At 39.8% G+C, this 26,707-nt stretch overlaps 1 protein-coding gene and 1 long non-coding RNA gene across 8 annotated transcripts in view; both read right to left on the reverse strand.

The window, feature by feature from the left end:
* Positions 1-2,784: 2,784 nt before the first annotated feature.
* On the reverse strand, positions 2,785-4,788 carry LOC102082634 (uncharacterized). The gene is made up of 3 exons (XR_270346.3): positions 4,605-4,788; positions 3,500-3,586; positions 2,785-2,929 (listed from the first exon to the last, which is right to left on the reverse strand). It is a non-coding gene; the product is annotated as an uncharacterized LOC102082634 (long non-coding RNA).
* Positions 4,789-7,804: 3,016 nt separating this feature from the next.
* LOC100690439 (capping protein, Arp2/3 and myosin-I linker protein 3) overlaps positions 7,805-26,707 on the reverse strand; it is a 35,466-nt gene continuing 16,563 nt past the window's right edge. For 2 of the 7 annotated variants that reach the window (XM_003439754.5, XM_025903139.1), the window contains 20 exons: positions 26,007-26,179; positions 25,829-25,897; positions 25,312-25,405; positions 24,097-24,195; positions 23,892-24,011; positions 23,693-23,806; positions 23,438-23,613; positions 23,225-23,312; positions 23,017-23,136; positions 18,031-18,097; positions 17,513-17,700; positions 17,082-17,161; positions 12,476-12,649; positions 11,747-11,945; positions 10,957-11,665; positions 10,727-10,833; positions 10,453-10,579; positions 8,883-8,954; positions 8,629-8,736; positions 7,805-8,410 (listed from right to left, as the gene is read on the reverse strand). In XM_003439754.5, the coding sequence (XP_003439802.2) occupies positions 8,370-8,410; positions 8,629-8,736; positions 8,883-8,954; positions 10,453-10,579; positions 10,727-10,833; positions 10,957-11,665; positions 11,747-11,945; positions 12,476-12,649; positions 17,082-17,161; positions 17,513-17,700; positions 18,031-18,097; positions 23,017-23,136; positions 23,225-23,312; positions 23,438-23,613; positions 23,693-23,806; positions 23,892-24,011; positions 24,097-24,195; positions 25,312-25,405; positions 25,829-25,897; positions 26,007-26,179 (2,925 nt within the window). In that variant the 3' untranslated portion in view covers positions 7,805-8,369. Of the gene's footprint in view, positions 8,411-8,628; positions 8,737-8,882; positions 8,955-10,452; positions 10,580-10,726; positions 10,834-10,956; positions 11,666-11,746; positions 11,946-12,095; positions 12,236-12,475; positions 12,650-17,081; positions 17,162-17,512; positions 17,701-18,030; positions 18,098-23,016; positions 23,137-23,224; positions 23,313-23,437; positions 23,614-23,692; positions 23,807-23,891; positions 24,012-24,096; positions 24,196-25,311; positions 25,406-25,828; positions 25,898-26,006; positions 26,180-26,707 lie in introns of those variants that run through there. The other 5 variants (XM_025903136.1, XM_013267992.3, XM_025903138.1 and 2 more) reach the window with 5 other exon arrangements.

Genomic DNA, 26,707 nt, shown 5'->3' on the forward strand with positions numbered 1-26,707 from the left:
TAAAAAAACCCCCATTTATTTTAGCTGTTAGGACATTTACAACTGTGTTTGATACATTTAAAAAGATTCTGCAGACGGAGGTTGTGCTATTTATGAGTTAATCTGGTTATTTTGGTGGGTTTGGACTGCCTTGTTTTTTTTAGAAATAGCTTTGCCTCTTTGTGTTTATGTTCATACTGCACTGTATTGTAATGCATACCTCCTTTGTGTTTTGATCGTTTAAAAACTGTAATAAAGGATTCTTATTATAACGATATGTGTTTCAAGCATTTTTATTAATTTTAATATTTGATTAAATGTGTGGGTTTAATTTTATTCATAACAAAATATGATTTTTGTTAACAATTTCCAATTCATTTCAAATTCTGGAGCAGATGAAGCTGTTCTTCTTAAACACCGCAGTTTATCCTAGAATCCACCTGCAAGTGTCACCATGCTCCAACAGCACAAAAATGACATGTTCTACATTTTAACCTATACTTTTCATTTTTTTTATACAAACTTTTCATAGATATATTGTACCTGACAGTATGTGTGTATGTGCATAGGTGCACATCTATGAATGTACCTCGACACCACATTTATGCTTTTAGATAGACACTCACATACCCAGTATCAAGTAAATATACATACTCCTCCATTTTCATTGGTTAATAATTTTTATGTTGGGTAGTTTAAAAATGATTTGTATATTTCCTCTAGTAATAATTGCATTTGTCCATAATTAGGATTCAGGGACAAGTTAGCTTCACCATGTTGTAGATTTCCTTCACAGGTATGTTCAACTGACATATGGAATTAGAAAATCAGATGGCAGCAACTCAGTGCATTTAGGAGTGGTTCATGTGGCCTGCTGAAGTTCAAATTGAGCATCAGTGTGGAAGAAAGGTGGTTTAAGTGACTTTGAATGTGGTATGGTTATTAGCGCTAGATAGGTTGGGCTGAGTATTTCAGAAACTGCTGATTTACTGAGATGTCACACACTTACTGTCTCTGAGGTTTAAAAAATATCCAGTGTGCTGCAATTCTTTGGGCCAGACTGCTTTGAGCTGATAGGAAGGCAACAGTAACTTAAATAACCACTTTTTACAAGCAATGTATGCAGAAAAGCATACCATAGAAGCTTAAACATTAGTGAGAAAAGCATTACATGGTCTAAAAAGCCTCCATGTCTGCAGTGATATTTGGATGGTAGATCAGTGATGGCACACTTTGGGCTCCTTACCAACAGATGAGCATCCTTTAAATGGCACAGCTTGCCAGGGGATTTTTGCTGATCGAGTCTATACCTCTATGGTCACCGTGTACACATCTTCTGATGGGTTTTTCCAGCAGGGTAACACATCACGTCATGAAGCTCAAATCTTCTCAAAGTTGTTTTTTGAACACAATGATTCCACTGTACTAAGATGACTTCCGCTGTTACCAGAGCTCAATAGATCTCGTTTAGGATGTGGTGAAATGGAAAATTTGCATCATGGGTGTGCAGCAGACAAATTAGCAGTAATATTATGAAGCTATCCTTGCGCAAATCTCAAAGGAACATTTCCAGCCCCTTGTTGAATTTATAGTAGAAATAATTAATTGAGCTCTGAAAGCAAAAGGGCTCTAAGCCAATACTTGCAGATCTAGTTCAAGTATCCAGTGACTGTTTAAAACAACTGTCAGATAGTGCAAATGATGTGTCTTGAAATGTATGTCTTCAAGGTTTCAGCATCAACTTTCCTTCTTACGTGTTTTTTTTTGCTATGCTGTGTCAGCAGGCTTTTTAGCTTGCAGGTACTGGCAGTCCATGAGGCTTGTGTCACTGACAGCTACAAATGTGATGCAGGCCTGAATTTGACTATTGAACCATGGTTTAAAATGATCCCAGTCTCAAACAGAATAGACTGCCTGTCCTGAAGACACTTAAAAATAGATGTAACCACACATCAGTGAGCAACTGGTTATGCAGGCAGTTATAGACTTTTTAATGAACAGGTCAAAGCTCACCCTGTTAAATTTCTACCAATTTAGCAACAGTGCGCTTTAATTCCAGAGTTTTGATTGCATTCATGTTCCCCTCAGGATGCATTTTAACCACACGCTGACTTTTACTGCATTGCCGCATTTTGCAAAAATATTAACATTCTCATCTCTTAGTTTGCTTATAACTCTTTTAAACTCTTGCTCACTGTTCTTTGCACATTTTTATGACTTCAAGTGAGATAGCCCACTTTTAGAAAGAAGCTGCCAAGTTCTTCCTGATTACTGTATTTATATGACAGAATTACATAATTAGCAGTGAGCAGTAGTTCTGTAGGTTGTCTTCATTAGTTGCTACAAACCATGGACTGATGTTGTTTGAGCCACACCATCTGACAAACAGGCTGCTGGGCCGAAAGGTGACTCCAAAGGCAGTAGCCTCTGTCACCCATTAGGGAGGCAGTTCCCATGACAACCCAGCTGAACAGCTCACTTATGACCTTTGCAGACGTGGTTGTAATTACATTAAATTACACTGCATCTTTTCATTGTCTGCTTTCATGAGTCATTATCCATGCAACTACAGCGCACACACAGGACAAAGGTTTTTGGCATTAGTTGTGAAAGGCAATGTGCTCAATTTAGAAGAAAGTCATTTTTAAGTTTTATTCTGCACTTTTAATAAGTCACAGACGCTTTAGTCAGGCTGGATCCCTCCTCATTCCAGAAGGAAGAGCAGAGGATTTGAATTTTATACCGGAGGGGTGTTGGGAGTTTTGTATGAACACATTCATACGCATTTCTTTGGATTGTCTGCATCCTTTTATTTTCACTTATCTTTCTCTTCTGCCCACACATGTTCTCTCTCTGGCTCCTCTCTTCCCTCAGCCTTTATGTGATCGTCATGTTGCTTGGTAACAAGCAGAAGAATGATGAGGAGAAGAGTAGGATGTGTTCACATCATCTGTAAGAAACACGGTGAGCTACAGTCACCATAACTGCAGCCATGAAACTTACCCTAAAGTGTGAGAATGGAAAACTTATGACAATTATTTTTTGGTTTGCTGTGTTGCAAGCCCAGCATTGTGTCTTATTTTCCTCTGTATTTGTGTTTTATAGCTAGCCATCCTAGTTTGTTTTGGTTGAATTAAACCTTTCTCCAAGCAAAATCTACTTCTTCAAGCCGAGACACTACATGTTCTTTTTTATCTTGGTTTCTTTGCTTTCTAACATGTCTGTGTTTGGTGGAACATGTAGAAAATAATGCTAAAATGTTAATTTAGGTGTTTATTTTACACTTTGTTTATTGGATATCTTTATTAGTTGGTGCATAAAATTATGTATCATTCTCATAATTAAACACACACACACAGTAACCAACCATTGAGTATCAGTTCCCTTCCTGGGTGAAAATACCTCATTGATACAAGAGTCCAGAGGAGACTAGCCAGACTACTTCAACCTGACAAAAATAGGTGTAAACAACATGACACCATAGATCCATCCTGCCTCAGAACTGAGCATACGTGCTTACCATGTCCATACCTTTATGACCAAAATCTTTAGATGACTCATTCTGGGTTGTTACAAAGCTGAATCTGATTTTCAAAACATCATATTCCTAAAAAAAAAAGAAAAAAAGTTTTTCTCTGTTGAATCTGATTTTATCCAGTGTTTAAGTAATTATCCAAATGACTGCCTAATTATATAGATAATGATGCTCATTTATTGCACACTGAAACTGTTCAGAAAGCCTGCAGTACTAAAAATAGCTCTCTTAATCCAATTAATCAACTGGGAAAATGTCACTGTGATTCCAATACAACATACAAAGTCATGCATTAAATGTCTTTTACAGGACATTTTCTTAAAATAAGATACTGTAATATTCAAAGCCAGAAATCTCTGCCCTTTCATAAATGAAAATAAATAATGTGTATTTTCCTCATCATTTGCATGTGTTAACGTTAAAAAAAAATGTGTGATATGTTGAATATTATTTTTAATAAGTAAACAACTGGACACGTTTTTTAATTGATTAATTTCTTATTTATTTTTTACCTTCCTTTAGGAACTCAACGCTGCACTTACTGAAGCAGCTCTCTTCACAGTTAATCTATAACATTCATTTTGAAGTATTTCATGATAAAATGGATTCCACATCAGTTTTGAGGTGAAGTGGGTCTAAAAGCTCAAACCAGCACCTGCGTTATATTTCACTCCACCGCCATGAAGTCATTGCTACAGCTGCTGCCAGTACACTCCATCCAAACTCACCATAAATCAGAGTTTGAGATGTTAAATCTGAAGAGAGCTGGTTGTTTCTCAGGCAGAATAGAGTAGCTGAGCCCAGAGTAGATTTGGGGAAAACAAAATATTTACCCGGAAAGTGTTTGTGATTAATTAACAAGGGACTCATCAACGCAAACTTGTAAAACCAGTATTTCCCGGCCACCTGAGGGAGTTTTGGGATCTATTGCAGAAATGCATTCATAAACTCTGCAAAATATACACGTGTTACATTTAATGAACTCAGCAATTAGTTTAAGTCAACTGAAAAAAAAACAAAAACACTTTCGCATTCCCCCAAAGGCTGTTTGCTCATTAAAAATCACTGACTCGGTGGGAAAAAAACAAACCTGTTTATCTCCATTTCAGCAAACTGCAGAAATATTTCCTCACTGCGTGGCAGTATTGTAACTTGCATCTGAGTCATTACAGCATCTTTAGAAAAAAAGGTCACAGCACGGTTGCTAATGACAACCTCCGAGACTGCTTCTCTTCTCGGATTGTGTGTGTGTGTTCGTGTGTGCCCAGTGGTTGCCTCATTTGTAAGGATCAGTCGCCCCCTGCTGTTTCACATTCTTTGACGTGCGAATATGTGAGGTTGTCATGCCAACCAGAGGGGGGCATTTCTGAAGTCAGGAAGTAAATTTAGCATCCACCTGTGATCATGAAAATCAGACGGTTAGAGTTTGATAGTGCAGAACCATAGCTTTGGCCTTGGGTATTAGTTCTACAGATCTACACATGAGGTAACTGAGATAACATGCCAATAAATAAACAAATAACTAAATACAATTCTTTGCAGTTTTACAATAGTCTTTAATGTTGAGACTATTGACTGTATATAATAGATGGCTGTGGCTGCCTATGGGTTTGTCAACTCATATTTTGAAGTTTGGGATGTTGCATTTTGGATGCCACCACATTGGTTTTATTGAGTCAAAAATAAAAGATATCCAGACAAGAAGGCATTTAGAAGAGTTACAAGTTGAGAAATCCTTAGTAGCAAGATGCTTTACAGGCTATATTTGCACAAAACATGCGTCCAGACAGTCTGTTTAATTTAAATGGTCACTAGGACATAAAAACTGAATGCACAGAAGTCAAATTGCTCAGAAATCTGCCAAACTTTGCCCCCAAAATAAAGTTTCTGATAGATTTTTCCCCTCAAAGTTATTCACCATCTTAGCTGTTTGAGAGTTTTTTTTTCCTATATTTAAATTCAGGTTATTTCATGTCTCATCTTTATGTGATATCACACACATAGACACCTTGTCTTTAGTACTTTGTAACATTTAAATTAAATACTAGAATTTCACTCACTAAAACTGGTGTGCAGATTGGCTGGTAATTGAAGTCATCACAGAGCAGCTCACATCATTTGTTGGATCATTTCACTGGCTGAATGACCCTAATAATGCATAAGCCTCTATCTGCATGAAAAGGACTCTATTCATTTCACTTGGCAGTTGATAGCTGGTCACTATGACAGAGATGCTCCATAAGTTTCCTACAGCATCCTCTGTCAGTCAGTGGTATTCTGTTTTCACCTCAGCTGCTTATCTCAAAGTTGAAATGAGTTTAAGTCTGTCATGGCCAGTTTGCCTGTCATCACTGTAAGTCACTGAATTGCCATTCACGGTCTCTGCTAATTGGTTTCCGTGTGCATGGTTTAAGCCTTGACACAATTTAAAGTTGTTGATTAAAAAAAAAAAAGTTGTTATTGAAATGACAGCGGCCTGCAGGGACCCTAAGTTGACTAAGTTTTAACGTAGGAGTCTATGGGAGCCAATCTGAAGTGGTCATCAGAGGAGCTGCCCTCCTACAATGGCTTCATTTCTTTTTCATATGTTTTTGACATTTTGGTCACATGGGGGCAGCAAAAACAAATCCAAAATGACATTATGGTCTTAGAGTTGACTTTTTGAAAAAGCTGCCTAATTACATATCCAACAGACACAAACATATATAAGATGAAATCCTGAGTTATCTGAGTTATCTGTGTAGGTTCATGTTATGGTAGACTAAAACACTTGAATTGAAGGCATCTGAATTTCTTCTTTTTAGGTTCTTCAAGACACCCCTAATCTTCCAAAAGCTCTTTTGAACCATGCATCTGTGAAGTGGGTGTTTGGTCTCTCCTATGTATAGGTTTGAGAACAAACAAACAGCTCAAGCACTCCACCAACACAAGGTGCAACACAGGAGATCCAGCTCACCAGGACAACACTTAAAGGAGTTGGTCAGCAACTTTCATGACCACCTCCAAGCTGATAACCTTATTAGGAGTTAAATAGAAAGACGTTTGGTTGCCTTTTAAATCAAATATTCAAGACAATAATCTCAAACTGTTTTTCTTGCTACCTAGAAGGATATTCACACAGCTTAAATTGTTTTAGACAAGCTTTCTGGGCCTGTTCATGATTGGCGCTGTCCTGTTGTGTCTTTTTCTGTCTAGTTATGCTTTTACTGCATTGGTAGTTTGGTTGGTGAAAAATGAAGCTGTTGTCAATCAGATAGTATTGCACAGTGGATCAAATCTGATGGTACTTTTCTGTTTTCATAATTCCATCAAATCGACAAGATCCGCAACACCACTGGCTGCAATCCCAAACCATGCCAGAGCCTCCACCGTGTTTTACAAATGGGTGTAGGCGCTCATGATTATAGCTCTTTCTTGATCTCCTCGGTACAAATTGAGACAAACTTTCCAAATTTAGATTGATCACTCCATAAGACATTGTGCCACTGACTTTCAGTGCACTTCTTGTGTAGCTTAGCACACCACAGCCTTGCCCTATTTCGGATGATCTGATATTGTCGTGTTGGTGTTGTTCCCAGATCATCATGAAAATGTTGTTCCAGGTTCAACATTGCAAGTGACCAATCACAAGATGTGCAAACTGACAGTGAACAGCAAAACCCCCCCCAAAACCTAATTGAGTTATATTATTGAAGTGCACTATTATTTATCATTATCAATCCAAATTAAAAAGTCAGTAAGTCTAATGAGACTCTTTGTTGTATAAAATGTCATAAAAAATAATAATAATTATCTATATGAATGAAAAATGTTAGCATTAGTCAGATTTTCATTTTTGTCTGACAAAAACCAACGATGTGGTAATATTTTTTTTCTCTTGTATGTATGAGTTATTGTTTTGTAAAATCCAAACTTGTTTTTACAACATGCCACAACATGTCACATGCACAATATTATATCTGCCAATTTAATAGACTCAAAAGATGCCGAGTTAACCCTCAGAAAAGTGAGCAAACCAGTAAGTATTTACATGTTTTGTTGTTGGTTTGTGTGTGTAGGAATATAATGAAGTTTTTTTTTGGTCCCAGGTCAATCACGAGGTCAAACCAACCCACAGGAACTATACATACAACACAAACACAGCCTTTCACATACAAATTGGGATTTAATCCACTGTTTATATAAACTACAACCTATGAATGTGATTTAATGGACTTGCACAGGCAATAAACACGTCCCACTTCAGCTGCTAATGATCTAAATAAGAATGCAGCCACAACAAGTCCTGGATGTTTTTCATTAGGCTTTTATTCATACAGTGACGGTGCTCAAACATAATATTTCTTTTTTTTTCTATAAAATATATTAACTTTCAGTTCCTGAAAGCAAAACTAGATATAAATCATCAAGTTTCATTTGATAAGAAGCAACTCATTTTCAAGTGTCAACCAAGGCAATCAACTGTATCAGCGGTCAAAAATGCATTGCAGATTTAAGAAACCACATTCTAATAAAGACATTTGTATTCTTCTGTCTAGCGAAGCCACAACGCTCAAGCACTCAGCCGACTGTCCACCGACACACACACGACAATGATCTTATGGGTTTTTCTAAAGTAGCAAATACTTTTAAAATACTGTAGCCACAAAAAGAGCTTCACGTGAGAGAAAAGCAAAGACAAGAAAGTCAGGGTGAAGAGGAAGGAAAGTGACGAGAGGAAAGTGTTTGAACCGAAGCGAGTGAACAGTGTTTTATGATGTCCTGCTCTGATGTTAGGCCTTTTCCCTCCTCTTCGCTCTTTGACCTCGCTGGATGACAACTCTGGCTTGACAGCGGCAGGTGGAGTTCTCAGGTATCACAACAGCTCGCTTTCCCCAGGTGCTGAGTTGAAGCTGTCTGTACGGTGGAACAGGATCATTAAATAGATGATCAGTACCGTTCAGCTGAGAGCTACAGATACATTACCTAATTTGCCACTGTATTATAATTGTGCTTAATGCTTTATAGACAGTAATTGTAATTCCACATTATGGTAACACACACACAGTAACTGATTACAGCTGGTCGCCCACACATACAAACACACACATAAATAAAAACAGAGAAACATGTACCAGACAAGTCCAGTGACTTATTTCTGTTTTGGGGTAGTCTAGGTTTTTTCACGGGGGGTTTGCGATTTGGGGGCTTCTCAACGTTATTAGGGCTTTCCCTGTCAGTGCCTGAGTTCAGTGAGGACAGAAGACACAAATTAACAGTTAGATAGAGACGCTTCACGCAAACAGAGATCAACAAAACGTGTTGCATTCACAAAAGTGTGCATATAACTTCCTAAGGTGAATAGCTGCAGCTCATAATGCGATTATACCTGCGTCACAGGACATTGCTTTTCTGTTCCTCTGTGGCTTCACCGGTGCTTGAGGCCTGAGTCCTTCGTCGCCTGAACAACATGTGATTGACACACAACAGGAGGTATCTTTAAATTTTGTTTTGGACGGGCAAGGGACAGGATAACTCTGTCGTGATGTTATTGTACCTGCCATTTTCATGTTTTTTAAATGAGACATTTAATATTGTTACATTTTTTTAAAAGAACACTCGATCACATGAACTAATACACAGAAAAGGGTATGCATATGAATGCAGAAAAGCAAACAGGCTGCGTGGTCACTTCTCATGTCAACATGAAACAAAAAATAACTGATTCTTTTTCTACTGTTAAAGCAGGGCCAGTAAAACAGTCAATTTGGCTAAGCAGGCAAGTATTAACTAAGTGGACTTAAACTGGGGGACTGCTTTGGCGTAATCAAATACGCCAAGGGAGTTTGTTGCAGAGGCTTTCGTCTTATTATTCTAAAGGCTAGACTCTGCTTCTGCTGCTACACTGGAGACTGAAATTACCAGCATCATTTCAGCCAGAGTTTTATAGTCTGGGGAACAATTCTCCAGGGGAAGGGATCAGAAATCACCCAAAGCCCCTGAATGTGGGACTTTCCGATCCTGAAAACACACTTCACCAAGAGGAAATCGTGCAAAATGTCTGCACATAGGAGTAGCTGCAAATGTGACCCTGTAGTGGCCACACAGTTGCTTTGATGCCTTGATAGAGGATTCTACAAAGGATATTTTATATAAAGAAAACAGACCAGATTACAGCATTTAATGTTAGGTTAGAGCCACCATCAGTGTTCTAATCAATTCAAATCTATCAAATGTTTCCATTCCTGTTAAAAAGTTCAATCAGTACCATTTTTGTCAATTAAAATATTCAGTTAAAGGACATCTGCACACAACCTAGTTTTATCTCTTTTTCTTCTTTATTTCCTTTGTGTTCCTTAGGAAACCTTTGCAGTCCTATGGCTCTGCTTATAAGGTGACAAATTATAGGAAAAGCTTGGGCCACTGGACCCAGAAGTCGAATATTTTGTTGGCATGATTTGAGCCCACTTGTCCCCTTAAAGCGAAGAATCATTGATAATCAATGCAAAGTTGTTCTGATTAATGAATTTTGTCCTGCGATGAAACATTTCTGCCCTGATGTGAGTTTTCTCTTCCATGATGACAATGCATTCATCTACAGAGCACAAGGGCTCTCTGATGGTTTGATGATTATGAATATGAATTCATATGATATCAATCATGGACCACCATCAAGCAAGAACCTTCACCAAATGAAGTAAAATCTTTGGAAGATTTTGTTTCATGCCTTCTGCAGAGTTCTGAAGACTTCACGATCAATGCCAAGAATTTTACCCTGAAACACATCACTCACTGACTGTGGTTGGATTGTGGTTTAAAGCAGGTCTCTGGGGTGGCAAGTCTAAATACCGTTAATTTGCTAAATCAGCAGGCTAGTGGCTGTTGCTTCAGAAAAGTAGAAATAAATAGTTTGAGTACATTAAAAAAGCATGTCTGGTAATTGTTTTCAGCTCAGGTACCTTGGCTCGCAGCTCTGTCTGGCAACCCATGCATTAGCTTATCAACAGGAGGTGGGACAGGAGGAGGAGGTAAGTTCCTTTCATTGGCTGATTCTTTTGGAAAAGTCACAAACGAGGAGGTCTTTGGCTAGGCATGAGTACAGCACATGTGAACAGACACAGAGACAACATCATCAATGAACACATTTGGTTTAAATATACATTAAAAAGAACTGAGGGTGGAGAAAAAAAAACACAGAACAAACCGACTTGTGTGTGGCTTTAAATTTCATACCTTTTCAGGAATCGGGGGAGGGTGACCTTCAGAATCTCGTCTCTTGTCCTTCTCTTTCTTCTCCATATTTCCAGGATCCTTCTCTATATCTTCCTCCTCCTCTGTAGCTACGGATAAAAGAGAAGTGAGTGGCATGTAGACTTGCGGCAAAGACTGCAGCAAAAACTGTTTGCGAGCTAAAACCTGCTTTTTGACCTGCAGCAAATGAACACGGTTGACCTGTGTATTACCTGGCAGAGCATCTGAGCTCTCAAGTCGATGCCTCTGCCTCAGCTTGGACAGATTGGGTTTGCTGCTTTGTGGCGGGGGGTCAGGTTTTGATGTCGCTCGACTGACAGAGAAGCCACCTCCTCCTCCTCCTCCGCTCATCTTCCAGCCTTCTGAGAAAACTCCACCTGCATCAGGACACGCATGTCTGTCTCCCTGCGTGTCCTGTGGATGCCACTCTATGGCTGAAGCCTCTATGCTTTTCAGAGGATCTGTTTCGTGTTTTGGAGAGGGCGTCCTGTCCGATGGGTATGGAGGGAGCGGCCTTTGAGACAGTTGAAGTGCTTGGACCTGTCTGTCTGTCTTTCTTCCCTGATGTCTGCTCTCATTCCACTGATTGTCCACTTGTATGTCTGCCGGCTTGTTCTCCGACCATGACCTTTCTATCTGTCTGCCGCCCATCCACTGTCTTTCAATTTTTCTGTCAATCTGCCTCTGAGTGTGTCTGTCTACAGTCCACTGTCTGTCCATGTGCCTGTCTGGATGCCTGCTCTCAGTCCAGTACCTGTCTTGCAGCCTGTCGTCAAACCGCTGTCTGTCTACATCGCCCTGCCTTGCCTCTGTCATCCATTGCTTGTCTGCTTGCAGCACCTCTGCCGTCCTCTGTTTGTCGTCCGCCCAGTACTTGTCTGTCTCCTCCGGCTGTTCAAACACAGCATCCACTTCAGATTTCTGTCAAAACAAAACAAGAAGAGGTTACGGACGCGTTACAAACTTTCAGTTAATAACAATAGTGGATTATACTGGTCCTACCTCTCTTGGAGAATAAAATGGGTGTTTGCTTCCACCCACACATGTGTGAGGGATGCCTGGCACTGGTGGTGGACTCAAAACGATAGTACTTTTCCCTTGGTGGTCATTCATTTTCCCATCAGCCCCCTCGCTGGGAGATCCAGCTCTGGCAGTGGACCTTGGAGGCTGGAGGAGAGTGTATACATTCTCCATTGCTGTCCTAAAAGTTGGAAAAAATGAAAAAATGTCCACAGTTTCTGCTAATTTATGCCACATATTCAAAATACACAAAAATGTAACAAATTTTTAGAACAGGGCATTTAGAAAGTATCAATTTTCTGGCGAAAATCAGATATAATACCATTGTAATCTGTATTTGACATGCAGCGTGTTCATTTCTAATCACTCGGCTGACTGTTGGATCCAGAATCGGAGACACCGGCTGCCATCTACATCTGTGTACACACTCTGGTATCAGCCTGCCTGCGCTTTGGCAGCTATCAGCCATTTCTTATATCAACAAAGAAATAAGGAAGATTAAGAGTGATATTTGTTGAACTATTCATAGGGTTCAGTGCTGTGGATTGTCCTCACAAGAATCAAGATACTAAGCAAAAGATGTGAAGATGTAGAGTTGAATATGGAAAGATAAAGTCGTAGTTGACGTTTTGTATTTCCATCTGTGAGTTCAAGGCCAAATCTTTCTCGAGAAGAATCCGCATGCATGTGCGTGCGTGCAGATATACTAACCCCGTGGGTGCTGTAGCAACAGTGTGACTCCCATCTCCATAAACCTCAGCTTCTGACTCAGGCCCCGGATGGGACAGAGTTTGGTTGCGGCTTTTACGGAAACCAAAGATGGCCAGCATGTTTCTCCTCTTCTTCCTCCTCAGAGAGTGCGCTTTGTGCAGCGACGACAGCTGACTGAAAGAGGTGAAAGAGATCGATGAAACACACATGGTTCAGTCCAGCACATTCATGTTTGGTGTCTACACATGAGTCACCTCCGTCAGGATATCACTGAATTCATCACAGCCATCCTGGCTGTCTCCTCGGCTGCTGCGTTTTGTGTGTTGCTAAGCTACATCTCGTGGTATACAGTGATTTATCCAAAGTGCACTTTTTATATTACAAAAGTAATCATTTTAAAAGCACCGACTTCGCCTCACGAGCTTCCGCGTGGAAATAAGCGACATGATTCTGATAAGCTCTGGATGCTGTTTATGAATTCAGCTTCACCAAAATGAAACCTGCATCTACTCCACATATTAAAATGATGGTTTTGCGTTTGAGGCAATGCGTGGCCACTTTTGTGTTAACGAAATGGATAAAAATAAATTGAGAGTTAACTGTTAATTTTTAGCAGCCTCAGGAATTTGTTGTCACCTCAGAGAAGCGAGTAATGTTTCAGATTTTTAAAGCTGTACAAGGGGACACACTAGCAGAGCTGCAGTACACCTCAGGTGGAAGTATTGACATCTAGTGCATTTGAGCAGAGTGGGGACTAAGGAGAGAGACCTGTGTCTGCTCCCCAGATACAATCGGGAAGATAAAAGGAGTGCGCTTCATTTCTATCAAAGATCCAATTAACAGCTGAACCGGGAAACATATGGGACTTGTTGCTGCAGTGAAGCATGATTGTGTCAGCGCTCTGTATTAAGCTAACAATGACGATGTTGTATTATTATTACTATGCGGATGCATAGTTTAATAAAAAAAAAAAAAAAAATAAAGTTTTCAATTCTTATCTTGAGGCAAATTGAGCTTTTGAGGAGATTTTAAATCAGGGCTCACTGGTGATTCTATACATGCAGTGTGTATGTCCCAGTGACATAAAAACCACATTTAAAGTAACACCACTCTATATCATTACAAGTTAACGTGGAGTGGAAAGACTAAAGTTTTGATCTATGCACTGCATTTGTATGAGTCTGTGTTTCTATTTTGATCGTTTGTGTGGAAATATAAAAGTTTAGTGACCTGTGACAGCCTCAGGCAGCAGCTTTACACTGAACACTGATAGCTGGCACGCTGTGGTGTGCCATCGTGGAAAAAAGTCACTATAGGTTATTAACTTTACTGTATGATTTTTGATGCAAGCGTGACTCTGCTTCATTTAAATAGGAGAAACGAGGACCAAATACAGCGAAATTGTAGAACATCTACTGCAAAAATGCATTCTTGTTCTTAGTAACTGTGAAAAAAGGTGAAAACATGTGGACTAAAAGGACTGGAATAGAGTTATGCAGAGATATTTTCAGTATTTGTTGCCGTATCTGATATGAGATGCAAAGTAGAAGCTGAACTGCATGCTCTGTGTCCTTGTCTTTATTTTTGTAACACTGCAGCAACTGATTACATATTGAACAAAACCACCAAACCAGATCTGACGTTAGGTCACAAAGTACCTCCTGGAGATCTCTGTGAGGTACCTTGATGACTACTTTGATCATCAACATGCAACCACCAACTGACCAATCATCTTGCTACCAAATCACAAACTCTAAACAGTCCAGCTCCACTAATCATCACAAAGTTTATGATTTAATTAAGAAGAGATGAGGGTTGCCGGAATTTGCTCGATCTGCCTCTGAATGTTCGAGCAGACAGCGGGACATAAGGAGCGAGCCAAACCTCGCCATGAGATTGCATCAAAGACAGACAACACACTGGCCACAGAAAACAGTCTTCTTAGTTTATGAAAATCACGAAGCATAAGCCAATTAAAATAACAGCTCGGTAAAGGTGTGAACACACACGCTGTCAGAACTCAGCAGGGTTCACAACAAAGGAGGAAGAATCATTGATCTTATGTCTTGAAATGCAGGGTTTTCTTCTGAATCCAGGTCAGTTAAGCTGCAGACATTTTGACTGAAGGATTAGTGAAGTAAGATTGCTGAAACGTATCTTGGTCAACAAACTAATATAACGAAATGTGTTTAAAAATATCACATTTACCAATTAGAAATAATAATCAAAAACATAGCCTGCAAAAAAAAAAAAAGAAAGTAACAGAGATGCAGAAAACCCTCCTGAGTAACTAGAAAACCTTTGAACCCTTTGAAGGTATCCGTTTTAAAAATTCTTTTTATTCTGATGTTTAAATATATAATCAAATCCACTGACGGAGAAACACACTCAACACAGTGCATCAAAAAAATGTAACCACATACAAAGGCAGCTTTTCAAAAGGCATAATTAAGAATAAAATACCATTTCCAACAGGCTTTCACAGTAGGACTACTTTTGTTTATAAGGAAAATAACCAGCTAACACTACCGAACAAATACTGAACCTATTTGTTTTATCTTGAGATATTAAAAGTGGTGCCTGAGATTTTTTTCAAAGAATTAAAGGGAAACCACTATGCTCCTTTCCTCTATATATTTATTCTTGGACATTACTAAAATAGTTTGGCATGATTTTAAGTTGAAACTAATTCTTTCATCTTATAACAGGCCTCGGTGCACCCCTCAGCTCATCCTCTGAAACAAGCTGTTTGAGCTTTCTTCATCCTTCCCTTAAGGAAACTTTCTTCTGATTGGTTGTCCCTTACAAAAAAGCCCATCTAAACAGTGGGTGGTAGGAGATGCATGCCTGAGATTACCATATTTAGGATATCCCTTCTCTCTGCCATACAGAGCAAAGAGTAGAAAAATGCTGTTAGAGCAGTTTGAAGCCTGAGCCTTTTGCTTACAGGGATTAGTTGTACTTATACATACACTGACCTCATTATTTTAAGCTTTGGCCACGATTACCAGGAGCACTATACACACAGACAGAAAAGAAGGAAAAGCAAAACAGGTTCACTTTCAAGTCATTATGAGTTTTTTCTATGTGTTTAACTAAAATGAATTGAAATGAAATGAATTGACAGCTCAGCATCTTAGCAAGTTAAGCAGTGTGATTTTAGCTACAAATATCTATTTTATTCTATGAAAGACAGATTTTTCACAGTGCCTGGCTTTCAGTGTAATACAATAATTTGTCTATTCATATTGTGTCTTTTGTTGTCTTCTTTTCTTGGCTTGCCACTGAGACAGTTTCCCTCTTTGTTACATAATCGGATGGAAATCATTATATTGACTGATGAAAAATTCTCTTGGAGTTTCTTATTCTGTAATTCACCTAATGCAATCCATGGATGTGTATTACACACATCATACATTTTAAAATTGCTTCAACCCATGTGCCCATTTTCCTTTTACCAAGTTATCATAACTATTTACACAAACTGAACAGAGCGTTAGCTGAGCTCGGGTAAATTCAGCCTCAAGTTCAACAAATCAGCTGATCTCAGTAACAGTCCGTATCGGCTGATGGTTCAGCTGATCCTCATCTTTGTAAATATCCAGTTTGCAAATCACAAAAAGGTCGTATTTAAAGAGTTTTCTCCTGCACATTCTTACTACACACCTGCAAGCCACCTTGCAACCCAGCACAGTTCCTTCTTTGCATTCTGTGTCTGCCTTAATGAATATGATGCCTTTTGTCATTGATGCCTAATCTGTTCTCTGCTAGGGTCTTGCTGCTGCTGTCCATGTATGCAAATGAAAGCTAGCTATTTTTTCCTTGCCTTATGCTTTCCAAATATGTGGACAGAAGGGCGGGGATTTGTCCCAAAACAAAGCCTGCTAAATATATCTTACTGCAGACTGACAAACAATCTTCTTCTGACTGTACCCACCAAGCACTAAATGACCAGTGACATTTTTTTCTGGGTTAAATCTTGTCAGGTAGTCATGGCCTTAAAAATAAATCCTTGTATGTCTAAATTTGGCTGAAAAAGTAAAAAAAGTAAAAGTTAAAATTCACCTTTTCAAGACATTGGAAAGATGTCTAAAAATAAAAATGGTCTCTTTTTGCTGTTAGCGCATTCAAAGGCAGTCTGACAACACAGAGTGCTGACTGCAAAAAATCCCACAAAACAAAAACAAAAAATTTATTCACAACCCAGTGTATTCAAATTATAAAGAAGCCCAAAAGCAACCCGGGTGTAAACATGTCTTCTTGTACTCACGGTAAAACAACCAACTCTTGGAGAGCTTACTAAACACCTGCATAACTATGCAACAATAATTTAAAGGTGACAATATGTTCACCGTGATGGATTACCCTGCTCCAGCAGTTGTGAAGTCTGCTGATTTTCAAAGTGCAGCAAAATAACCGAAAATGATGACTGGTGGGAAAAGTAGGAGCTCTTTGGGAAACAACAGTAATTTTAAGTAAATGTGAGATACAGTTTTGAAATGCAATATTCAGGGAATGTTTTGTAAGGTCAGGAGAGAATTACAGCTGACAGGTTGCTAACAGAGTGTAAGTATTGTCAAAGTGCAAATATAAAACAAACTCTTACCTATCAGGGAGCACTCTTTTCGTGTAGAAATCAGGGAGTCCATCATCCAGAGGGCTTATCCCTCCATTTTCACTGCAGTGCTGTGCACACACAGACACAAACACACACTTAAAATCTTTTTAGAGAGGTCAGTTTAGTGGGTTTCATTTGTAAATGTTATGTATTTGCAATAAAACAAATGGATTACAATGCCTTTACTGAGATGACATAATCCAGTTGCAGGCACCCAATTTGAATAGATTACTTCTGCAAAGATAGCAGTCATCGCCAGCAGGCACATATTTTGGGAAATGGGAGAATTATGCATAGATATATAGATAAATGGTTGGAGATTTGCGTAAAGGTGATGTATACTGAATTATTGGGTGCAGCTGCAGATTATTTAACATTTTAATATGTGTCAAACAGTGCCAAGATCAGGCCAGCTTTACTCTCTCAGACGGGATGTGCCCTCCCTTGTGTCTCCGCGGAGGCCTTGGACGAACTCGCGTTACGTGATGAAGGGGCAGTCCCTGCGTAGGGAGCTCTGACAGACCCTCCCAGGATGCCGAGCGGGATAGCGGTGACGAGTATGATGGCACAGAAGGGGGTGGAGAGGAGCTGGAGTCATCGCATAGGCCTGATGGCAGCAAGGAGCAACAAAGGGATAGAGAGGATGTGAGGACAAGAAACTGAGAAGGAACTGTCAAAGAGTGGGGAGATTACAGGGAGTCATCATTTCTGCTTCAAAGTCATCAAATTCAAAACAATCAGTAACTGCTCTGACATATAGTGACTCAGACTTGGCTCAGGCTAGATTATAACAGCCATTAACAGACTTCTGAGAAGAAGAGATGGAAAAGAGGGGAAAACCGACTACAGAAAACGCTAATGGAGCTTTGGGAGAGACAAGGAAGGGGTCAGAGCTAGACTGAAGAGAGAGGATAATAGGCTATACAGCAGTACTCACTCAGCCTGGTGGAGACAGGTCGTATTCGTCTTGTTCTAGAGCTGTGCTTCTTAATGGCTATTGTGTCCTGGGAGAAAAAAAGAAAAAGTAAAAGTTGCTGAGATGCTGTGGGAAGGAGTTTGAATGAGACACGCATGCAAACAGGCAAAAAGGTCAACAGAAATATTGTTCAAGTCGACCTTTAGGGCAATCACCGCTTTTGCCAATGAAGACTTGTCAAATCAAGGCACAAATTTTAGACATATTGATCATGATGCTGTATTAAAATCCAGCAAAAGCTTATGGATTTCACATGTAGAAAGAGCAAAAATGTTCCCAGTGAAGCCTTTCCCCATTTGAGTGGCCTTACATGTATAATGTGGGTCCAGTGAAAAAAGACTGATTTTATTGTGTGTAGAGAAAATGTGGCAACCACAAATCAGCAGAAATGCTGTTGTGCATTTGTATGTCTACATCACTAGGGAGTGATGTAGACATACTTCCCATAACTGCGGAGTTGGTGTATGGAGCCATGAGGCATGTTAGAGTAAGCTGACAAAAACCAGAGGTCTCCCTGCTACAGTTAGGAGAGACAGATTTGAAAAGGTAAGAAAAACAGACTGAGGAAACCCAAAGTTTTAAGTTAAAGATCCAACTGAAAATAAATTACTGCAGAGAGATTTTCAGAAGAAACAAAACAGCTGGCTAAGTGTTTCTGGCCTTGATAGAGGTGGTGCTCTAGGGATGGCCCTGCCAGTCTCATCAATTTGGTCCAGACTGAAATAGAAAGTAGCACAATAACGGGGTCAAAATTTCAGCCAACTCAAACATTTGGTTTATATGTCTGCAAAACTATAACTGTACCATCATTTATAGACACCAGCTTCACAAGACTGCTAACGTGCTAATATTATCGATAGCCCATCAAGGTAAGTGAATCTTAGGTTATGAGTGCAAAATCAGATGTAAATATAATAAATTACATTTTAAATATAGGGCAGCACGGTGGCACGGTGGTTAGCACTGTTGCCGCACAGCAAGAAGGTTCTGAGTTCAATTCCACCATCAGGCCGGGGTCTTTCTGTGTGGAGTTTGCATGTTCTCCCCGTGTTTGCGTGGGTTCTCTCTGGGTAATCCGGCTTCCTCCCACTGTCCAAAGACATGCAGCTTGTGGGGATAGGTTAATTGGAAAATCCAAATTGCCACTACGTGTGAATGTGCGAGTGAATATGAGTGTGAATGGTTGTCTGTCCCTGTGTGTTAGCCCTGCGACAGACTGGCGACCTGTCCAGGGTGTACCCCGCCTCTCGCCCTATCACAGCTGGGATAGGCTCCAGTGCCCCCCGCGACCCTGAAAAGGATAAGCGGCAGTGAATGGATGGATGGATGGATATTTTAAATATAACAGAAAGACCCAGGACGGATCCTTGAGGATCTCCACAGGTAATATTAGCAATTACTGTTACTGTCATCAAAATCAGGCACAAGAGCAGACAATGCAAAGACCGTTTACTTCCCTCAAGAATACTGACCCGGACTGTGATTGTGTAAAATATGTGAAATAGCTTGATCAAACCCATTTCATTAAAAAGCTGAGACACCAAAGTACTGAAGCCTACAATATCCATGATGTATTAGTTGAGACAGCAAGGTATTGGCTTCATTTTTGCAATACAACAATCTTCACTAGCTGTATTACTCAATGAAATAGCAATGTTTCAAATTCCTTGCAGGTAATGATTGAGCAGACTGTGATGTATAAAGTCCCGTACTTACAGTAGATTCTTGAGATAATGTCAGGGGAAAGGGTTTGCTCCTGCAGTTTTACCTGCTGTCTTGTAGATACTGAGCTGCTGTTTTAGTGCATCAGCAGAAATTTGTTTTTTTTCCTTTTTTCAGGTTTATTCGGCCTCCCGACATTTCAGCCATATTGGTAACATTCAGATAATATTTGGTTTCAGGTTTAGTTTTCTCATTTGGAGAGATGATAAGAAGAATTCTGCAATTAATAGACAGACAAAAGCTCTAATTCACTGTTAATGAGCAAATGTAGATACAGCACACAGCTGAGAACTCATTTTAAAACTTGGAAAGAGAAGGAGGTGTAGCTGCTCCATAAGAAGATAAGAATATTTTAATAACTTCAGAATTTTGTGCATTAACATCATGGAGAGCCACAAACTTAAATATTCATCTATAAAAAGCCTGCTTTTTCTTCATTGTCCATTGTCTATTGTATCTAACAATAACTTGATTTCTGTTTAATGCCAGTCAGGCTTTCAGGGTAGCAATTATTGGCCTTTTGAAACATGAACATTCAATATCGTGCTTCAATCACTACAATCAGTAGAAGCTTCTAAAGGCCAAAACACAATTGTACTGACTATACATCATCAATTCAAGTATTGTTAAAGCGTCTCCAGTGAAGGAGTAGGAGCCTTTCAATATTTCTGACCTTTAACTGTAGTGTTCCTGTCAGGAAAGTCAGCTTAATGTTTCAAATGTCAAAACCCGGAGGAAAAAGTCCTCATTCCTGCAAGTTTTGTCACTACTGAAACACTGTTTTTGCCTTAGCTGTAGTCCTCAAGTTTAATAACGGGATAAACAAGCAGGGGATCGTAAACCTAATTTAATCAGCACACTCGCTGATGCATATATGATTGCAATGACAAACATGAAATATCGCGATTATGCAACAAAATACAAAACTGAGAAACAATTCTCCTTTCCATGTCAGACACAAATTGAAAACGGTTTGAAATATTGGACTAATATATGTGAAATCACACTCCTTCAGGGTCTTCATGAGAGTTATGATACTTTATCATAACTCCAGGAATTCAGTTTCTACAGCTAGCTGCTCAGAGGCAAAATAAATGCTGAAGGCAATGTGGTGGTGGGGGGGGGACCCCTACTTGCTGGGCTTTTTCAATTTGCTAAAGATTGCTAAGAGGTAATGTTAGATGGGATGAAATTAATTTAAATCTCTGAAATCATTTTGTTTGATAGCAAGAAAAGATCACACGGAGAGGGCTGCAGGTAAAAAAAAAGCCTCCTCAGCCCGTTTGTGTTGATAAAATTGGGCATACTAAAAAAGTAAAACATTTTCTGTAAACATTTACATTTAGTTATCATTTCATATTTACTAATGGCAGCCTTATCTCATTTCATGTAGATGGCATGTTGGTGCAGTGTTTACTATTACTGATTGTAGTCTCAACCACCTGGTATAAACAGGACTTTCTGTGTGTTCTGGAGCTTGGATGCGTCCTCAAGGTACTGTGTCTACCTCCCTTATTTCAAAGACATTGGTGTTAGGTTAGATGGCAATTTGAAAATTTGAAACCTGCCCTGAGTGTGGATGTTTATCCATCTCTCTTAGTTAGCCCTGTGATGGACTGGTGACTAGACTGGCCTACCGGCTCCAGCCCAGCCTGAATTGGATAAATAGTTAAAAAATTAATGATTTAAAGTAAACTAAAAAATTGAAAATTAAACTCTGTGTCTCTTGCATCCGCTCATTTAACATCGGAGCACATGAACCCTCTGCTGCTGTGACTTCAGGAATATGCAATTTCAAAAGTGTAGCTGAAGTTAGGGCTGCCACGATTACGTCGACTATTAAAATCGTCGACGACTAATTTAATAGTCGACGCGTCGTTTGAAGCTTTGTAAGATCCCAAAAGACGCAGGAATAAGTAGTAGTATTTAAGAGTGTAATAACGGACTGAAACAGAAGATGGCAGCACTGCATGTGTAAGGATGCCAGCTGCCGTTAAACCCCGAAGAAGAAGAAGCTGTGTCCCAGAATTCATAGCGCGGCCCAGCGCAGTTGTCAACAATGGCGGCAGCTAGTTAGTTTTAATATTACTCTTATTATTTTTGGGGGGTCACAAAATAAAGTTTAACATATTTTCAGGCCAGAATGTAGCTGTTTAACCTCAAATATCTGCTCAGTTTATCAAGACACCACATATTTTCAAAAGCACTCCGACGTTTTCGGAGACGTCTGTTACCCACCAGCTCGATAGTTAACCAGGGTTCAAGGCTCACTAGAGCCTGTGAGAACACCGGACTCCCAGCAAATCGTTTTCAAACCCACCGCTGTCTTTCGCTACTCAGGTTAAACATGTAATATAAGTCACTTACATAACTTAAAAATGTTATTGTTTGGCTTTTTTTTAGTATTTTATTTGTTCCTGAGTAAATCTGTTTGGCTGAGAAAAGTTATAGTTTTTACACAGCTGAATAAACGTCAAGCAGACAACTGATTATCAGAAGTGTGAGATGCTCGAGAGTATACTCTGGTGTCCTGTTAAATTTTAGATAGCAAGGAGCAGACGGCTGAGTTTATTAAACTCCACCGAAACAATCTGCAAATGTCATTAAAATTTAATAAACTATCATCTTGTCTTTATTTTTAGTTAGCACATACCTTAAACACTTCAAGCTGTAAGCTAATGATAGTTATATAAGAGCAGATGCATGCTGGTGCAATAAACTGTATGTTTTACGTCCAATGGATGCATGATCTGATTAGTCGACTAATCACAGAAATAATCGGTGACTAGTCGACTATCAAAATAATCGTTTGTGGCAGCCCTAGCTGAAGTTCAACAAAAAATTCTGGGAGGTTGAATTTTCTGGAAAATTTGATACCGATTGTGGTAGCGACCAGAATTTCAGGCATGTAGAAAATCTGTATTACAAATTCCCAATTTGTGAGGTGTACTCCCTTCACCCTCCAACTGGTGGCGGCAGATGGCTCCCACTCCATGAGCCTGGTTCTGCTGGAGGTTTTGTTCCTGTTAAAAGGGAGTTTTTCCTTTCCACTATTGCCAAGTGCTTTCTTACAGGGGGTTGTTTGACTGTTGGGGTTTTCTCTGTATAAGTGCTTCTTGGCTGTTCTTGTGATTTGGCACTATATCAGTAAAACTGAATTGACTTTAAATATTTAATTGAATATCGCTCGTATATGGGTCCCAAAACACACATAGGTTCACTCACTATGCTGGTGCTGAGCTCTTCATCTGTGATGTCCAGAGAGTCCCTGTGCCTGTTAAACCTCCAGCCTGTCCCATCTTCACACGTCCCCTCCCAGCATTTAAGATGAGAGACCTGCCGAGTCTGAGAAAGACAGCACTCCTAAAATTTTTGCTCCAAAAAAAAAACCTGTGTATCCTTAACAGTTTCACAGTAAATGCTTTGTGTTTACCAGGTTCTTATGGGTGGCATAGAGCTCCTGAAGGATCTGGTCCACGATGGAGTTGGTGAGATAGGAAACCACTGACAGCTTTACTTCTCTGCAGAAGATTGGGTTAGAGGAAAGGGAGAGACTGACGGGAAGAGGCTTGGTAAAAGTGAGAGCAAATCAATATTCTTCTTATCAAATTCAGACTTATTGTTGCTGCTTCATCGTCTCACTTACTCCAAGGCTCTGTGAATGTCCTGTGCTGCTCTTTCCATAAGGGCAGTGCGAATGGCAGAGCGAGGGATGGACACACGCTCAGAGACAGATGAGAGGGGTGGGCTTAATCTCTCTGCTGCAGAAGAAGATAGAGGGCAGAGCTCGCGGCACAGAGACACCATGGAGTCGACAATCACCTGCAATGGATGCCAGCGATCGGTGACTCTGTCATCTGTTACATATCACAGTGTCAAAAAAAGAGGCTGCTAGATGTACCTGCAGCTCCTTGTCAGCAGCTTTGGCAAGTTCGCCAGCCAACGAGTCGAGTCTCTGCCGCACCGGCCCATCCACAGACAGCACATGAGCGAGCTCACACAGTGAAGGGTAGAGCTTGGAGCACCACAGAGAAAGGATTCATTCATATTCAGTGTGACAAAAATGCAAATACTACGCTTGCACATTTCACATCACTCACAGCGCGAGAGTTCCTCGCCTCTTTTAGCACTTGTTTTGCAGCTTGAATCTCCTCCATCTCTCCGACGCCCCGTAATAAACACACCTGCTGCTGGACACGCACACAGAGGCGCTCCATCACCTTGGAAACAGACAGGCGGGGGAGTGTTACAAGTGCAAACACTCACAAACAGACGCAGATGTGAGTGCACGCTGGCGAGCGCTACCTGTTCGGCGGTGCTGGTGACCAGGCCCTGATGGAGCCGCAAAGCCTGTCTCTGAGAGAAGCGCTGAGTCTGGTTGTTCCTCACCAGAGCACGCTGGATCTGTGCGGCAAAGCATCGGAATACAGTCACGATTATACTCTCGCCATGAAAACACAAAGAGCACAAACAGAACATAAGAGGCGGCAATGCAAGAAGTAGATTCTAGCAGAAGGAAGAAAGTGCAAAGTAGAGGGTGCTCCCATTTTACAACAAGCAACAAAAGCATCTTAAGACTAAGATGACTGTAGAATCCTTGTTAAAGCTTTAGAGGTGGCTCCCTAAAGCTCTTAGAAATTAACACAGCCTTTATCCAAAGCCCTTGTCCCTCCCCTTTCCTCAAGAGAGAAATAATTACAGTAATAACTAGAATTTGCTTGTTAAGTCTAATTTATGAATCTCCTAAAATGCCACTTTCCCGATGCTGTTTGAGTTTACATATGTATTCATAAACAACTAAACAGAAAAATAAATGAACAAAATTATTGCACATTTATTCATCACTGTCTGTTTGTCGACACCGCAAACAGAATATGTTAAGAGGCTCTTTACGGTAGATGCTTGCACTCAGTCTTAAGTGCTGCAGAAACGTAACAACATATAAAGAAAACATTCTTTCACAGTTAGGCTTAAGGTGATCTTGCTTTCCCAACAAGCCTGTAGTACAGCTTCATCTCAGACATATGAAGCTTTTAGATAAACCTCGTCATCTCTTGATGAATTTCACTGTTTTGTGCGAAACTACACAGATTCCTCCAGGGGTCCAAATTTTTGCACAACATGCTTCTTTGAGCACACAAAGTTTTCATTAAAATAACTCACATTTGTTTTCATTTGCTTTGGATAATGTCTCTGTGTACAGTCATAAACATCTGATCATTTATGACCTCAAAGCATTTGATGAATTTATAAAAAAGGGCAGAAATTAATTTTGAAGAGTCAACACCAAGGTGTTTTGTTGTGAAATAGAAGAATTTAATTAAATCCCTCTAGCGTTTCCTGTAGGTTGAAAGCTTTTAGGGATTAGGGTTGTTAGGTAGGGCTCTTTATCTCTGTTTTTGAGTTACCCCAACGGTCCCCAGGCCACTGATGAAGAAGCTATTAAGCTTTTTTTAATCTTCCCAATTTTAAGTAGTACTGTAATAACTGTATTGGTGGCTTTACTCCAACTGTCCCAACCTTGGTCAACGCCTGCTCTGTCCTCTCAGGGGCACTGCGGTACGCCTGGCTGATGTCACTTAGGGGTAGAGGCATGTACTGTAAGGTGAAATTACTGAGAGGAGAAAGCAGAAAACGAGGGAAGGGACAAGTTATTAAGGGAGACAGTAAGAGACTAAAAAGAGAAAATAAAGTGGGTTACAGATTCCAGGGTTAGTTAAGGTTAATATCCCCACTGGACAGAGCTCATCCTAAAATATTTTTCCTGTGCCATTCAGTGACTGAGTAATACTTTGATCCTTGCAACCATGTCATCCTTTGCCTAAAGGCAAGTCTGGACCATTTAAGATAGCAAAGTGGAAAACAACAATTTGCTCAGCTCAGCAACATGGTTAAATGTTCTCAAACATTCTTTAATAACATTTCTTAAAAATAGTTCTAGCAGTAGATGTGTAAGACATGCTCTTATTTATTGATTAGAGTCCAGTGGGCATACATACAGAATAGATGTTGATAATATATATTTTTTAACACTTACTGTTCAAGTGCTCGGGCCACATCGAGAAATCCTGCTGCGGAGGTGTTGTTGCGATCCCATGTCACACTCCTGCAGGGCAAGGTCAGAGTTGCATAGAATACAAACTTCCATACGCGCAAGTCGCTGCAAAGACTGCAGAAACCCAGAAAAAAAACTTTGCACTTAGTCTTTCCTTCACCTGAGTGTTGTGTTGATTTGAAGGGCTTTGCTCAGCATCTTGGCTCCAATGTCTTCCATGCTATTCCCGCTCAGATCCACTTTTCTCAAGCAGGTGTTGCTACCCAGGGCGTTGACTAGCACGGTGCCCCGAGAACGCAGGCGTGAGTCACAGAGGGACAAAGACTGAAGGGCCTATAGAGGGAGGGGTTACGAGCATGTGAGTTAATACACGAAGCGGAGAAGACTGTTCAGGAAAAAGAAAAGACGCACGAGAAGCCAGGAGGTGACATTTAGTAAACAGTGCTTTGACTTGACTTTACATGCTGTTTGCATGAATTATTTACAATATGTGTAGTGATATAGACACTGCGCCCACAATGTTAACAGAGGAACAGTAATAATTGATGAAACAGTGACACATCTCCAGTGAAACATAATGCAAAAATTATGTGCCCAGGAATCTGAGCAGTATTTTAACTGTAAGCACAACCCTACTTTTAATTAAAAGCAGTAAAAAGAAAGTTGACATATGACAAAACTGAGAAATGATTTTATAAAAATAAATGTACAAAATACATTCTCATTTTGAATTTGACACAAACAAATATATATAATGATTCAGTCTTCTGAAAAAAACATTATTTATCGTTTTAATAATTAAATTAACAAAAAGTCAATTAAGTTTATCTTTGCAGAATATGATTAATTTTTATGTCTCTG

This window comes from Oreochromis niloticus, linkage group LG23 (assembly GCF_001858045.2).
Source record: "Oreochromis niloticus isolate F11D_XX linkage group LG23, O_niloticus_UMD_NMBU, whole genome shotgun sequence".
Classification (NCBI taxonomy): domain Eukaryota; kingdom Metazoa; phylum Chordata; class Actinopteri; order Cichliformes; family Cichlidae; genus Oreochromis; species Oreochromis niloticus.